Source organism: Erithacus rubecula (assembly GCF_903797595.1).
Source record: "Erithacus rubecula genome assembly, chromosome: 6".
In the NCBI taxonomy this organism is placed as follows: Eukaryota; Metazoa; Chordata; class Aves; order Passeriformes; family Muscicapidae; genus Erithacus; species Erithacus rubecula.
In genome coordinates, this window is record NC_136688.1 from 34515673 (window position 1) to 34531189 (window position 15517).

General features: G+C 34.9%; 1 protein-coding gene across 5 annotated transcripts in view; it reads right to left on the bottom strand.

Moving 5' to 3' along the window:
* Positions 1–15517, bottom strand: part of STRN3 (striatin 3) — a 58815-nt gene that overhangs the window by 30667 nt on the left and 12631 nt on the right. For 4 of the 5 annotated variants that reach the window (XM_079309719.1, XM_079309718.1, XM_079309721.1 and 1 more), the window contains exons 2-6: positions 8537–8640; positions 2738–2811; positions 2044–2125; positions 1606–1785; positions 1018–1150 (exon numbers count right to left, since the gene is read on the bottom strand). In XM_079309719.1, the coding sequence (XP_079165845.1) occupies positions 1018–1150; positions 1606–1785; positions 2044–2125; positions 2738–2811; positions 8537–8640 (573 nt within the window). The remainder of the gene's footprint in view (positions 1–1017; positions 1151–1605; positions 1786–2043; positions 2126–2737; positions 2812–8536; positions 8641–15517) is intronic. The other variant, XM_079309720.1, reaches the window with a different exon arrangement.

A 15517-nucleotide genomic window follows, 5' to 3' on the forward strand; every position in this document is an offset into this window, starting at 1 on the left:
TACTTTTGCAGAGACAATTTTTATAAAGGTAACTATAAATGATCCTTTTACTTTCTATAAAAAAACCAACAAGCCCTGTCAAAAGTCAAAAAGTGAGTGTAAGATCTTCATATATGCTTAGAGATTTACTTGATAATCTTTCTACCAGACTTTTTATAGAAAAAAAGAGGTTCAACTTAATGCTTGACTAATCTCCTTACCAGAAGTCCAAAGTATAGTGAAAACCCATTCCTGACAAATCAGTTTAAGAGATTTAAGAATTGCATCAAGCCAAGCTCATACTGCCCACTATCTAGGAAAAGCCAATGCAGCAAGAGGGTCATATGTTACAGAATACTGTTCTGAGCAAAAAGTAACAAACTGTTTGTACAATATCCATAAATCATTATCACTAAATAAAGAAATCCCAATGATGGGGATTCATTACTGGAGAAAAAAATTAAAACTGGATAGGTAAACACCACTATCCTACCCTAGAAAGTTGTCCACTGAATGGAAAACTAGACACAAACAGAACACAACCAGTAGAACCTTAAACACAAGGTTACTTGAGACAAGACTCTGCTGGCATCTCAATATATTTAGTAACAAAATGCCTAAGAGGAAGAATTAAACAATTTATTGATCCGGAAGCAATTTTTTTTCACATTACATAATTTCCTCTTAATTTTCTCCAAGGAATTGTTTCAAAACAAAATTCAAGATGGATGCACACTGCATTGTGTTAAATTTGCCTCTTAAAGGGACTTAAAGTATGCAGACAAGATTAAATGGCCAATTAATCAATTAATTAATATTTGCTGTTTGGTTAGTTGTTCCAAAGTTTGCAATGTAATGTATTAAGTAAACCAAATTTATTAGTAATGCATCTGCATATAATCCATTCAGATAACAAAAGTTCAACAAGCACTTTGTCATTACATATTTATATCATCTCCAGAGAAAAAATTCCTTTTTTAAAGGGAATTTCAGATCTATTAAAAAAAAAAGGAAAGAAAAAAAGAAAATATTTTTTACTTTGTGTTTCTTATTTATCCGATGCTTTTCTTTTCCTTCTGCAATATCTTCTATCATGTCATTTTCCTCTTCTTCATCACTATCATCTGCATTTTCTAAGAAATTGAATGTTTCAAGAACATCACCAGAATTCCTATATAAATAAAAACATGAAGAGAATCCATTTTACTTGCTGAAGAGATTCAGAATATTAACCAGATTAAACAAAATTGCTACCTGAAAGCTTAAGAGCTTTAAAACCAGAAGAACAAGAAATCGCTGAATGAAGAAATTTCTACATCTGCTTAAGTACTTATTACAAAAGAATAACTTAACAGACTCCTTCCTTAAAATAACAACTCCAAAGTGATTATATTACATAATTCAACATCAACACATAATTTTCCTATATATCATGTTAGTATAACATATATGTATGTATGTAATAGATATGTCCTTATGTATAATCAATTTCAGTTCAGTTCATAATCGTCTATGGTCAACTACACTCACAGTTGTTTACAGACTCTCCAGACAAATGTGAGCTGCCCAGTAAATATCATTGACTAAGCAAAACAAACTTTATGCATTTCTTATCTCTTCACTTACCTTTTGATTTCCTGTCCCTTTTGTTTTGACGAAGGAGATTCACCCCCGTTCAGGATCTGTTCTAAGTTCTTTGTCTCTACTGAACCATTTGATTCTGAATTGGAGAGCCCAAGCAAAGACCTTACCCGCTGGGAGCGTACATCCAATATTGTATCTGTATAACCTACTTCCTGAAGATACCTAGAGTAAGAGAAAAGGATATTTGATGAAAAAGGAAACTTAGTATCCACTGTTAAAAATGAATACCACTGTTGTAACATTTAAGGAAAAATAAGCTTCACTATCCATCTCACATAGAAAACTTGACTCTGTAGTGCTTGAAGCCCAGGACCCTGAAAAACAAATCACTATTTGCCCACCTCAGTTACTCTGTTTCACAGAGCTCCTCAGACTGCAAGGGAAAGTATGAATACACCAGTATCCAACAATGCTACTTACTGTCGCAATAACTGTCTGCCTTGCTTCCAGGTCAATTGGCTATTCTGAGGTACTGCAGGAACCTCTGTATCTTTGGTATCTTCTGAAAGATACAGTATCATAGTTAAAATCTAATTTATATTGCTTTTAGACACAAACAAAAATTCCCACCACGTCTGAAATACGAATCATGGTCTCTAGTTTCAACTGGGTAAAAATGTACCCAAAATGTGGTACTTGTTAAACAGGGAAGGGAAAAAAGGGACGGGGTGGCATCTAAATCTGTAGACCATAATTTTAAGGCACACTATGCAAATACAGGCCTAAAGACTTCCAAAAGATGAACATTTCGAAAAAAGTCAAATGCAATTCTACTTTCCAGCATTATTAGGAGAAATGCTTTCTTCCATCTGCAAAACTATGAAGAGCAAAACTGGTACTATCAACTTGATATTTACAACTGCAAAACTAGATGCACTCCAGAAAAGCAGTAAGGATAGCCTATTTTTTTCTTCTTTAGGGTCTTTTCCTTGATTTAAGATAAAAACATTCAGAGGTCCTTAAAAAGTGAAACAGTTTTGATTTTCAGATTAAAAAATATTTACCCCATGTCCCAACTTTCCTAGATAAATTCCCTATAACAGACCTAAGAGAGGGGAGCAAGGAAGAAAGCTGCAATAAATTAAACAAACAAAAATTTACTGGAAAAAGTTACCTGATTCAAAAGTTGGCATTTTCAAGTCACCTTGGTTCAATTCTGTGCCATATTTTAATTTATGATATTTTGCCCTGAAAAAGTATGCAGATGTTTATCAAATTAGTAGATAAGACGTTGATCATCTCAAAACATTCTAATGTACCCATTTAAAGTAACCATACCAACACAGTACAACGAATCCAGCTAGAACTGTTGTGAAAATTCTTGCATCAAGCAATTATTTCTAATCTTTCAAGAACAGTTTTGAGATAGTATTTTGACATTTATTCACAATTATCAAGTAACTTAAAGACAAGAGTTTAGTGTGTTCTCCAAGAACGTGGAGTTTTTTCCTGTGTATCAGCCAGTAAGAGAACCTTTCAAAACCAACAGGTTCAAGAACTTAGCAGTAATAGTTTTTCCAGATGTACTGCTGTCATAGGTTGCTAATCACACTACAACAAATTAACCTCTTATTTGGAGGTCCTTCCTATCTGCCACTTGCAATTTCCCTTTGATTTGTCTCCTGCTCTGTCTCTGCTCATGACACGGATCCCTCTGAAGAACCATGTTAGAGTGGTTGTTTCTCTCATCTGTATTCTCTTCCAGATTTTCGCCTCCTTGTTGACTGCAGGCTTAGCTTCCAATTTCTATTTCGTTCACCTATGCAAATGTGCCTCAGTCCTTCCCATCTTCTGATCTCTGACTCCCTAACCCTAATCTCTCCTTCTCCATCTGATATGCTATAGCCTGAATAGCAGGCCTAGGTCTGATCTGATTTACAAGATGAATCTTGAGCATGGTGTGATTAATACCATCAAGGTTCTTTAGTTAAAAATAGATTATGAAAATGTTTATATTAATTGTTCATAATGCCAAATCGGCTGTTGCAGAGACACCTATATCACCTTGTGTAAGATATATTAAAAGATTGTTTCAAATAATGTCCCTAAAGGCTTGTTAGTAGCAGAAATGCTCCCAATCTATACCCCTAGAGACTTGTTAGTGGAATATTTTAGGCAAAAAGCCTCCCAGCCATGGCTGGGCTCTGGCCCTGGCCAGTTGGGAAGCATGCCATCAGAATCAAATGTTTTTTGTACAAAAGGCTAACAAGTCATTTGGACTTGTTGATTTGGGCCTATAAAAGCTGAATCCTTTTCTGGGCAAACCTGAGATCTCACCTATGGTGGACACACACCATCTAGGATTTTCCCAATTATCCAGGAAGGCTTCTCCAGGTCCTCAAATGCAAAATGTTGTGACTCTGGATGATGGTGAAGTATTTAGGCAATTGGTGATGTATCTGTCTCAATCCCCACTCTCTCATATAATAATGATTAGATGTACTATCTTGCTTATTTTTGCTTATTGCTAAAGCCAAGTGAGTAATATGCTTATTGTTTTATCAAATGCATTCTCTTTCATCTGTGTTGCCTCAATATTAATAGCAAAACAAGACCATTCTTTCCACTGGTGCCTGTGTCCATTCCATCACCCTCATCGATCGGCAAAACACCATCACTTCCTAAAATACTGGTCCTGGTGATACTTTTTCCATGAATGTATGCATGACCCTTCAAAATCTTATCCTCTACCCAATTTGCCTATCAAAATACCTTCAGCTCCCTTTACAACCAGGAATCTCATCTGAACTACCTATGCCTATATGTCAATTTGAATTCTCAAACTTTATAATTGTTCTTTCAGTTTGAATTTTGCCTCATAGACTCTTAAATTTAAAAAAAAAAAAAATCTCATAGTAAATAGCTCCAGGTGTTCTGCAGCAGAGCCAAAGTGAAGAATCTCCATAAAAACATTAGCAGCCTTATTTTAAAGAACCCTCTAACCAATACAGTTGTCTATTAGTCAAAATGAAACATATCAAAGGTTTAAGAATAACTGAACAGCATTTAGCTCCCAATCATAAAAACTACTCTTGAGTATGAAACTTCTCAAGTAACAACGCATAATAGAACACATGCTGGACAAATCAAAGATTGCCAAATAAACTTCTCCAATACCTGAGCCACTATTGCAAGTGTTTTCAAACTGAAAGTATAGTAACATCTCAAATGGTGCCTTATATATTTGATGGCAAGAATTTTCTTCTAGATCACAAAAATTTCTGCCAGAATTGCAATTTGGAAGTCTCATTAGCAAACTGTCAGTAGATGGCACTACTGACCCTTTTTAGTAAGATAAAATCCTTCATTTCATTGCAATCACATTGTAACTGAGAAATTGTAAAGCTCCTGAAGACTGTTTATGACCTGAATCCATCTGCCAACTAAACAGAATCATATTTTTAAACTATTTACAAATACGATTATAGCTCATCCCTGCACTAGTTAGACTATCTAGCTCAGGTCCTCTCTTTAAACTGAGACACAAAACTTTGTGCCACATTATAACAGGGCAATGTTTCACCAAGCTTTCCAAATATGAGAAGGGAAAGACTGGAGAAAATTATTATTGGCACCCACCTAAGGATATGAAAAAAGCCTAAACCCCTTTAAGAAACTTGTCAAGCTAGTCTGGGGTTTTACAAATACATACTACAATTTATATGCCCTACAAAATACTGTCCATTTGGGCAGTACAAAACCCCAAGCAACTCTAAACAACCCAAATGAAAATAATTCAAGTTAAATAAAGTTGACAAAATGCTTTTTGCTGAATTCATAAGTGAAGCCAATAAAGCATTATAATTGAAAAGCCAACCTAAATTTGTTTAATTTAGAGCTGTGACATACTATTTAGGAGCAGTTGTTCCATTTTGGAGTTACAATTTCAAAACATTAATTAAAATTCTACTTTAATTCATTAGCACAGATAATGATATATCTGATCTAGAATTATACCAATGACTAGCCACTACAAATAAGACAAAATACTACTGCATGCTGTGAGAACTTCAATTTCACAGCAAAAATTAATCCTATTAAATTCCAGTCAACTGTATATTTGCACATCTATTCCTTTCCTTGTCGGGGCCATTACTTCATATCTTAAAAAACACTAACTACAATGTCATTGACAAGCCAGTGACAATACTCCTCCACACCATAGAGTATCTGAATTCTACAAGGGGCAATGTTTCAATCTTCAGAGTATTGACTTACCTAAGGCTAGGCTTTTGTGAGTAAAAAATGAGTAGAAGAAACACCCTAACTTGATTTAACTGCTTCCTGCTATTTAACTGTTGAATCACCCCACTCAGTTGCAAGGGTGTAAGTTAACTCCAGACCAAAGCCCATGAAGCCAAAATACACCCACAGCTTTATTGATTACAGCAAGTCTCATTAATTTAAGTACAAAACTGTGGTAACAAAGCCTAAAGTAGAGTGGCTCAGAGTACACAACAGACAACATCTGGCTGGGTCTGCAAAGCACCATAAAAGAACACACATTAGATACAATCAAAGAAACCCCATGTATACACTTGCATAGGACTTAATTTTATTACTAAAAAATTAACAACTATCAAACCATTTAAGGATATAAAATAGTAACATTTCACTTGTCTAGAACAGTATAACACATACTTAAACACTAGAAATATGAAACTACTTTTCACCAACTACTGCATTTTATTTAATCTTCCACTGATGTTCTGCTTCATAAACTTTTCCTGAGAAATCCCAACAGCTGTCTGGGTGAGTTTGTTCCTGACTCCTAATTTGTATTTCACTGCATTAAACTTTTTGATGGCAACAGGGAGTTAGCAACAAGAAAAAAGAAGGTGGGGGAAATCAGATGCAACACTGAAATTTGCTGCCAACATTCTTCAGGTCTGAAATTATCAGAATTTATTTTGCTTTGGAGCTGGTGCATTTTCATTAGTCGTGATTCTTCACTCAGGGGAACAATGACAAAAATATAATGTTTATTATCCTGAACACCCAGTGCAACAAGCAAGAAACCAACATAATACCATTCTTGGATGATTTACTGGCAAGTCAGTACCTGCTTCCTTTCAATTACTCAATCTATCATACTTTCGCAGTTAGATCTCCTCAAACTTCTGGGCATCTGTAGCTTCCTTGTTGCCTCCTACACATTCACCACTCAACTCAAGCTTCAATTCCCACTCCTAGCAATCTTCATGGGCATTATGGCTCGAACTGAAGCCAGGATCTTCCTCTTGAAAACTATTGCAGTGTTGGACTGCACCACAAGAACTAAAAACAACGGCATGTTCCTGCTGTTATTCTTCCAAAATTTATGAGTCATCTGATGAATTTTAGAATTTCATGGGAAGACTATAAAGGCAGCTTCATTTCAAGAAAGGAATGAGGTTTCCAATGCAATTCAAACTGTACATCCTGTTAAAGGATGCCTTCACACTCCAGCTGAAATTAAGTGCCTCTGATCTATCTTAATAACCAGATAATTCTCACTGCTTTATGGTGTACATTTGCAAAAAGTCCCTGTGCAGCCCCGTTCATTACTGCCAAAATAAGCAAAACCTTTTCCTTCAACTTCAAAAAGTTCCTCACAGGCAAGACATCTGCATCTGCCATAACAGCATATTATTTCTTTGATATGCTTGGTGTTCTTTACACCCCAAGACCCTGCATACCTTTCATCTGCCTTGAACCCAGAGTGACTTGCACATTACCTGTAGGATATGACAATGCAACTTTTAGTCACACAATGGCTGAAACCTTGAGTAACTTTCCATTAAAAGCACAGGAGCCTTTCTATTACTTCACTAGAAAATATATGATGTGCTGATATGGCTTTCTGTATGAGTATACACTTTTCTGAAGTATCTCTATACTGGACACCTCACACAAAAGAATGAAGCCATTTTGCCAAACCATTAGGTTTCAATATGAAAACAACTGAAACTTATTTCTGTCCTAATCCCTTACTCACAATAGTGATTCATAATGTAAAATATTTAGACATACTTACACTTTGACAACTAACTGAAAAATATCCAGGTGAAACCGCATTATGTTTTCCTTCAAAATTTTAAGCTTACTCTGGCAGGAATGTTCCCCCAAAATCAAAATACACAAATAAAGACTACATATTTTGTAGCCTGATTGTATACATGTTTCACCATTGGACTCAACTGCTTTTTAGAAGATAAACTAAAACTAAGAACTGAGTGCTCTACTGAATGTACAGGTACATGGCAAGATTATTTGCCAAGTGACTTTACAAAATTAGCTACCAATTTTATTTAAATGAAATAACCAGGCAACAAAAGAACATGTAGGTTTAAAAGACATTAGCTTGTATAGACTGAAATTTTAATTTTTTTAAAGAAGGAAATTATTGCTACAAAAAGCACACCTCGTAAAGCTAAATATGCAAGCATCTGCCACATGAGAAAAAAACTACTTTAAAAGGAAAAAAATTTTGAAGTATTTTGTTCCTTCACAAAACACAGTTTTCATTAGCCACACATACAACACAGCTAAAAGGGATCAAGAGAGCAGTATTTTTCATCCTTTCCAGTAAAATACAACTGAAGCACAGATTAAGGCATAGTAATAAAGTATGAACCCTTAGATATGTTCATTCCTACTCAGTATACCAAAACTCAAAACGCAGAACAGGGAAACATTCCTGTTTGCCTATTTAAGACATAAGTCCAAACATTTTGAAAATTATGCAACTTTTTATTATAGAAGACACTAAGGTTTGTTAGAAAAAAGAGATGAAGAGTACAGCTCTAATGACAGTTTACATAAAGTAAATCAGAATCATCTAATTAAGACAGTTCATTTAATGAGAGGGAATTCATCTTAGTCTACTAAAGTTTTCAGGTCAGAAAAAAACCTAAACAATTTGTATACCTACCTTTCTTGTTTTAATGCATATTCTAACATTTTTATTCTTCTCACTAAATCTTTCTTCAAATTTTCTTGGCCCTTTCTTTCCCCTTGTAGAAACGCTATCCGAGCCTGAAAACACACACAAAAAAACAAAAACATATTTTACTCCCTTCTGTACCCAAAATAAAGCAACAAAGTCTGTCACAGCAGGAAGAAAATAAAAAGGAAGAAAGAAAAATACCTATTTAGCAATAATTATTTCAGCGAATCACTAACAATAAAAGAAATTTCTACCCTAGACACTGAGTATTTTCTGTTCAAGATAAGCAGGTATTAAAGCCTGTATAGTAACTACAGAAGAAGGCATAAAAAGCAATCAGACCAGACATTTTGATATATGCACACACTTTTGTCCTTACATCATTGTTAGCATAAGTTCTATTATACATTTTCTTCCAAACCAAAAGCCATATTAAATTAGGTACACTGCAATTAACAATTCAGCTTTTAATACCACCATACTGAACAGATTAGGAAATTATTATATAAATTCAAATACAGAATTTACAAATCCATTATACAGGAAACAACTGTTTCATGGATGCACATTTTGCTTACTACTGAAAACAGTCGAATGTTAGAATAACAAGAGACAACTTGGTTTAGTGTGCTGGCTTTATATGGAGAAAAATTATTTTTTTGTCAAAACATCAGTCGTACTACCCACCTAATTTTAAAAGAAGCAAGGGAGATTCCTACTTGCCTGGTAACCTAGTAGCTGATAATAAATTCAGCAGAACATGTAAGCCATATCAACTAGCACAAAAAAACCCCGTAGTTAAAAAATAAAGATAGTAAGTTTGTTGAGGAAAAAAATTTCTTCACTACAAAGTAAAAGGACTTGTGTTTTGACTTTTGCAAGCCAAGATCCTAGATGAATTAGCAGATGGGAATACAAAATTTAAACAGTTAATGACATTAGTGGATTGACCTTCATTACAGGAATATTATTACACAAACTCCTTTGTCATCTCTATGACTTTAAATTGGCTGAAGTCATTGAATAGCTAATTCAGTACTAGATTCAATATAAAATACCTTGGAAGAGGGATTTAGAATAAGTAGAGACCACATTGCTCTACTAAGCTCAAGAACAGCATCACCATTTCATTACCAAAGGAGGCATTGGGGGAGGCAGGCAGGATGTGCTATAATCAGCACCTAATCTACCCTTGAAGATTTTTGTAAAGGGCGTTGTTGCACATTTTCATTGCTCAGTGGTTACAGCCTGAAACCGTCTAACCAGGGTGACAGCACTCTGACATCGCTCCTTTCTTGAGCCCAAGTGATATCACCATGTAAGACTCCACACACCAGCCCTGATTTCAGCACTCTGGCCTTGTGCTCAATGGTGAACCAAATTAAACCATGTTCCTTTACCTTGCATAAGCTAACTACTAATTTAATAAATTAAAATCCTAGTGAGAACAAGGCAGTTATGAGCATTTCAGTTAAAAGTTTGTCATGAAAGCACTCAATTTACACTGTCACTTGGGGAGAAACAGTAAGAAACCAAAGTGTACGGTAAGAGGAGGGGGCTAGGGAGGAAACAACATCAACTTGACACCAAAAACCCAAACAGACTGTAGTGATTGCAAAGATATTCAAAGATAAAAGGCAGAGAACAAGATCCAGAATCAGCAAACCCAGCAAACCCAACAAACCCAACTGTACCAAACTGCACCTATGCTAGATTCTAAAAAACACTCCAGAAATAACTCCAATCTAATAGCAAGTTAACAGCCTTTTGCAGAAAACTACAATTGCTAGTAATTTCCACTCCTCTAGTACCTAGGCAGCAACTGACCAATTTCACAAGTCTAACATACTGTCCCGATTTTCACTAGCCAGTGCTGAGTTGTTCCACAGCACACAAAAGAGTTACAAATGTGGCTTTTTAAAAACAATGTTACCCCACATAAGTACTAGAGCATACTATGAACTACGAAAGTTACTGGCTGCCCACAGACTCTATCTACAAAAATAAACTCAATTATTTTGGTAGTTAACTAATGAGGAATACGAAAGTTCCTATGTCCTTTGACTTGAATGCAGTTCTCAATTCTTCCCAAAATTAAGGTTTTCTGTAAATGATGGGCTTCTTGCCTTTACTTCTCTTCCACTGGCCAGCACTCCTCTGTAATTGTTTGACAAATCTTAGCTGCAACTGTTGAGTCAGATTTCAAACTCAGAGAGGAAAACAATGCAATTGTAACCTACACAGGGGGAAGCATCTGCTTCCTCAATGCTCACAGACAAACTTTTTCCTTATGGAAATGCTACTGGAGTATTTGGCCACAGAATCAAGTCTTCACAATTAAAAGGCATTGCCTAGATCCATACTATATTTCAATATTTCCATACTATTTCAACCAGACTATATAGTTTTGAGAAATAATATACTACAGAATAATGGTATAAAAATGGAATTTAAAAAATATAATAATACCCCAAAAATTTGCTTTACAAAAAGAGCCTAAAAAGCACTTTTGTGTACAATAGTATTTATAAAAATCTTGGCAGGGTCCAATAGGTTGAACAGAAAGGTTATCACACAAGAACACACTGCAGTTGAGACTCTGACATTTTTGTCAACATTATCAGACTTTTATAACTGTTTTCTATAATTGTTTGTATACATGTTTGACTGACTTCAGGATTTATTAGTTTTTATTACTGTAACCATCACATGGCTGAAATGTAACAGAAGTTGGCTATGTAGAAGTTAAGAGCTCAATGTTTAGAAACATGGAAAATCAATTTAGACTTGAGGAATACTTAGTCATCAAGACCTTCAATACAAAAAAAAAAACAAACTAAAAATCAGAACACCAAAAATAGGCTCTATAAATTAATTAGCTTGCCTCCTTCAGTCTTGAAGTGAGAAAGGACAAGTGTCAAAACTATCCCCTGATACAGTGTATGACCATGAGCACTATGAATTAACACTCCTTTTTTGAAAAGCAGTAAATCTCAGGGTCAATAAAAACACAAAGTAAACAGGAGTTTACTTTGTGTCCTCAGGGGTGCTGAACTTTGGTTCCATACACAAAGACAAATGCTCAAAAAATTATCTCTACATAATACAGCTTTCACAATCCTTACATACTCATTTCTTTGAAATCATTCTCAGGAGAGATAGATTTGTACATATACTGATGACTTAAGCCTATGTAGCACAAAATCTGGTAAACAAAACGGCACACAACAATTTCTTACTCACCTTTCCACCCCACACTCCACCCCCCAATTACAACAGAATTCCTTCCACGGTCTTAAACTAATTTGTAAGTCCCCAGGCTGATACCAAGAAGAACAATCCTCCTCCTATTTCTGTTCCTTCTACTGTGCTGACTTAGGTGCTTGTGTTGACATAGATCAAGTCTACTGAGAAAATCATTCTATTTATTTTTTACTTGGTTCTGAATTACATCAGTTTCCTGATCCTACTCTGTCTATAAAGCCACAGGAGTAACTCAGGCTGGCACAAGGGATGCAAACAGGATACTGAAGTAACAACCCCTTTCAGTGACATTGTCTTAGATCAGTCTAAACTGACCATGATATCATAACCTGCATGTCTAGGGCTCAAGGGTTTAAAAAACATGAGCAGAGACAGTAAGAAAGTCAAACACAATACAACTCTTAACTCTTCTGAATTGAAAATTCCATCAAAATGCATTTAAAAAAAAAAAAATTATTAGCAAGAACATTTCTTAAGGGGGGAAAAAACCCACATTCTTTTATAAAGCACACAATAATTCAGTAAGTAAAAATATGGCCACTCATAGCTTAAAAAAATCCAGCTGAATTTAGTTGTGAAGAGATTCTGTTAGAACAGTTTTCAACATGGGTAAGGACTGTACTTCCAATTCTTCAAAACCTAACCAAGGCTTTCATTTTCAGAGCAGGTTCCTTCTCTTCTACCAGCCTGTAAATTTTTTTGTATTTTCAGTATTTTCACAAAGCTCTGAGATCCACTATGTTTCTACAAAATTGACACTTAAATAACTCTGGGCTCCCTCTACACCTTAGCCCTCAGTAGTAAGTAAGGGTACCACCACGCCAACTTGTTCAGCTTTATTATGAAAGTGAATTCAGGGAGCTTTGAGAAGTAGCTAGAGTGACACATACTTTGTATTTGTGCAAGGATGCATTAAATAATGCCTGAAACTAGGCAAGATAGAATTCAAAGATAAAAAGAAATACTGAATAGCTACTTGAATAGTATGGATCTCAGGACAAAGAATTGTCTGGTTAAAAAACTACAGAATGCACAAAAAAGGGGAACAAATAAAAATTCTAACATGTAATATTCTACACTTTGTAAACTTAGTATTGTTTTAATAGCATGTTGCATTTTAGACATTACATGCATTTTGTAGTTGAAAGGGGTTTTATCTTTTAAATAGGAAGCCTGACCACACTCAAGGCAGTCAACAGTCTTTCAACAAAACTCTAAGATCTCAATCAAGAAACTTTCCCTTAAATTATAAGAATAATTAAAATCACTTATTTCACTGATACTCCATATTCCTAGTATGCCATTATACTATTAGATAAAACTGCAACAGAAGACTTAGAGCAGCTTAAATTACTTTCACAGAACTTTAAATTATTAAAAATACAGTATATAATTTGAAAACTCATAATAAAATTTAAAGTTTCCTAAAAAAGTGAGTACTTCCCCTTCCCCTTATTTTGAAAGAAACTCCTAAAACCTCAGAATTACTCCCTACACTTCATGCAAAACCAACCATGGCAGCATTCACATTAAAATTGCACTTTACTGCTTTAACTGCTCAGAAAAGCCTGACAAACTTCACATTTATTAAATGTATTTCTCTCAGCCACTGAGGATAAAAGAAGGTAGTTATTACAGCATTTTGGGAAGGTAAAATTTCATATATAATCTAAAGGTTATATAATAGTTGGGATATCCATATAGGATTTGATAGTCTTATTTTATTAACAAATTCTGACATGCAGTATTTAAAACACTTGTTCAGCATCTCAAACCTAGTGAAATGTATTAAAGGAAAAGAGAGGCATGAAAGAAACCTGGATGGTAAAGCATGGAAGACTGATTAAAAGTGTTCTCTTCCACCATTGAAACACTAACACTTTCCCACACAATTCAAACAATCAGATTCTAATAAGTTTACCAATACAGGACCATAATCAGAAAATACTTCCTTTCCATTTCAATTTTAAACACTGTTAACTCTTAGTCTCTATAAATTTATTTTGAAACAACTCAACTACATGTAAAGTAATGCCAGCTACATACTGCTTGTGTTCTGTTTTTCTACAGTCCATTCAGACTTCTGGAAGGAAGGCAGGAAAGGCATGAAGTAATTTTGAAAGAAGTGCAATACACTGAAACTACTCAGTACACACATTAAGCATGTGCTTATCTTAGTAGGGCATGTAATAAATCTCAAAACAATAAGAACACTTTATCACACAATAATACTAATCTAAACTTCATTTTTAGATGTTTATTATGCTGAAGGTGAAGTAGAATGGTTTTGGAAAACTAAAAAATACTGGGGAGGTGGAAGATTTAACTACTATAGTTATTTAAGAGTGAACACACCTGTGCAGCCATCAGTGTTCCAGTTCCCATTCACAAAAGAGAAACTGAACATAAGAGAAACCTTGACCTTCAGTTTTCAACAAATACAGTTGGAAACTTCAACCCCTTCAGATTAACTAGAAGCATGAGTTTTTGTGCATTCTCACAGATCTGATTATGTTTATGTATTTCTTGTGAACACAATCCTTAAACTGTCAACTGAGGAACAAAAGAAGCAATATTTACTATTATAAATAAACATCTATGTATAAAAACAAATCTTTATTTTGTAAATTAAAGTTTTGAACTTCTTTCTCTGTTAAGCTGCACAGTATAATAAATGTCATTGGTAACATCAGGATCATCCATGTTCCAAAGACACAGTACTTTTAAAGACCCTGCAGAATAAAAAATAATTGGAAGACAAAAAAATACAGAACCAACATCTCATGTAACAACAGAAGATCTTCATAAAATAAGCTCAGGTTAAAGATGTGGAGAAAAAAAAGATTCTAACAGCTAGTTAACACCAGTGTATATTCGAAAAACACTTGTAAATAAAGAAGTTAATTTTCTGCACAATCTTATGAACAGTCAGTTAGATATGGGGATAGTTAACCACTGCACTTGCAGCAGCAAAGCTAAGATGTTTCCTGAAGGTTACATTTTTACAGATCTTGTCCATTTGAGCTGATGATCATTTTCACTCCCAATTTATACTTTTTTCAAAGACTCGAGTGATCAGTTTCTGACAGCATGTTAAATACAAACCCTAACCACTAGAAAAGTGACACACTAGAGCAAGTTTTGGACAAGAGTGGCAGAAACAAGAAACCCAGATAGCTCTAAGGAGATTAATGACACAGCTGACATACAAGAGGATTTACTCATCCATAAATCCCCATCAGTCCTGCAGTCGATATGGGAAAGACCAGATTTGCAAAACTTTCTCCTTTCCTTAACCTGTCCTTCCTCTTTCCAGCTCTCACATCAGTCACATTCAAAGGTTTGCCTCTTCACTATAGGGCCAAGTACTGTCAAGTTTAATCAACTTCTCTGACCATCTTAAAAAATCTAGCCAACAGCTCCATCCTCTTCTGTGTTAGGGTCAAACTTCTAAGTTACAACTTACATTCAGAGTATGGCTAGCTTCATTCTGTCACTCTTCCTTAGAAGTTTTTCACTGAATCTTTTTTTTTCTTAGGATTTTTACAGCCACTCTCTTAATCAAAATGGTATTTAGAACAGTACAGTAACAAAACTCATACAATTCATAACCATGTTTTTAAAGTCTAACAACCCTCTAAAAATCATGGTTCGTAAACAAAGTAAACCAACTCTCTGTCTGCACTTGTATCCAGTACAGAG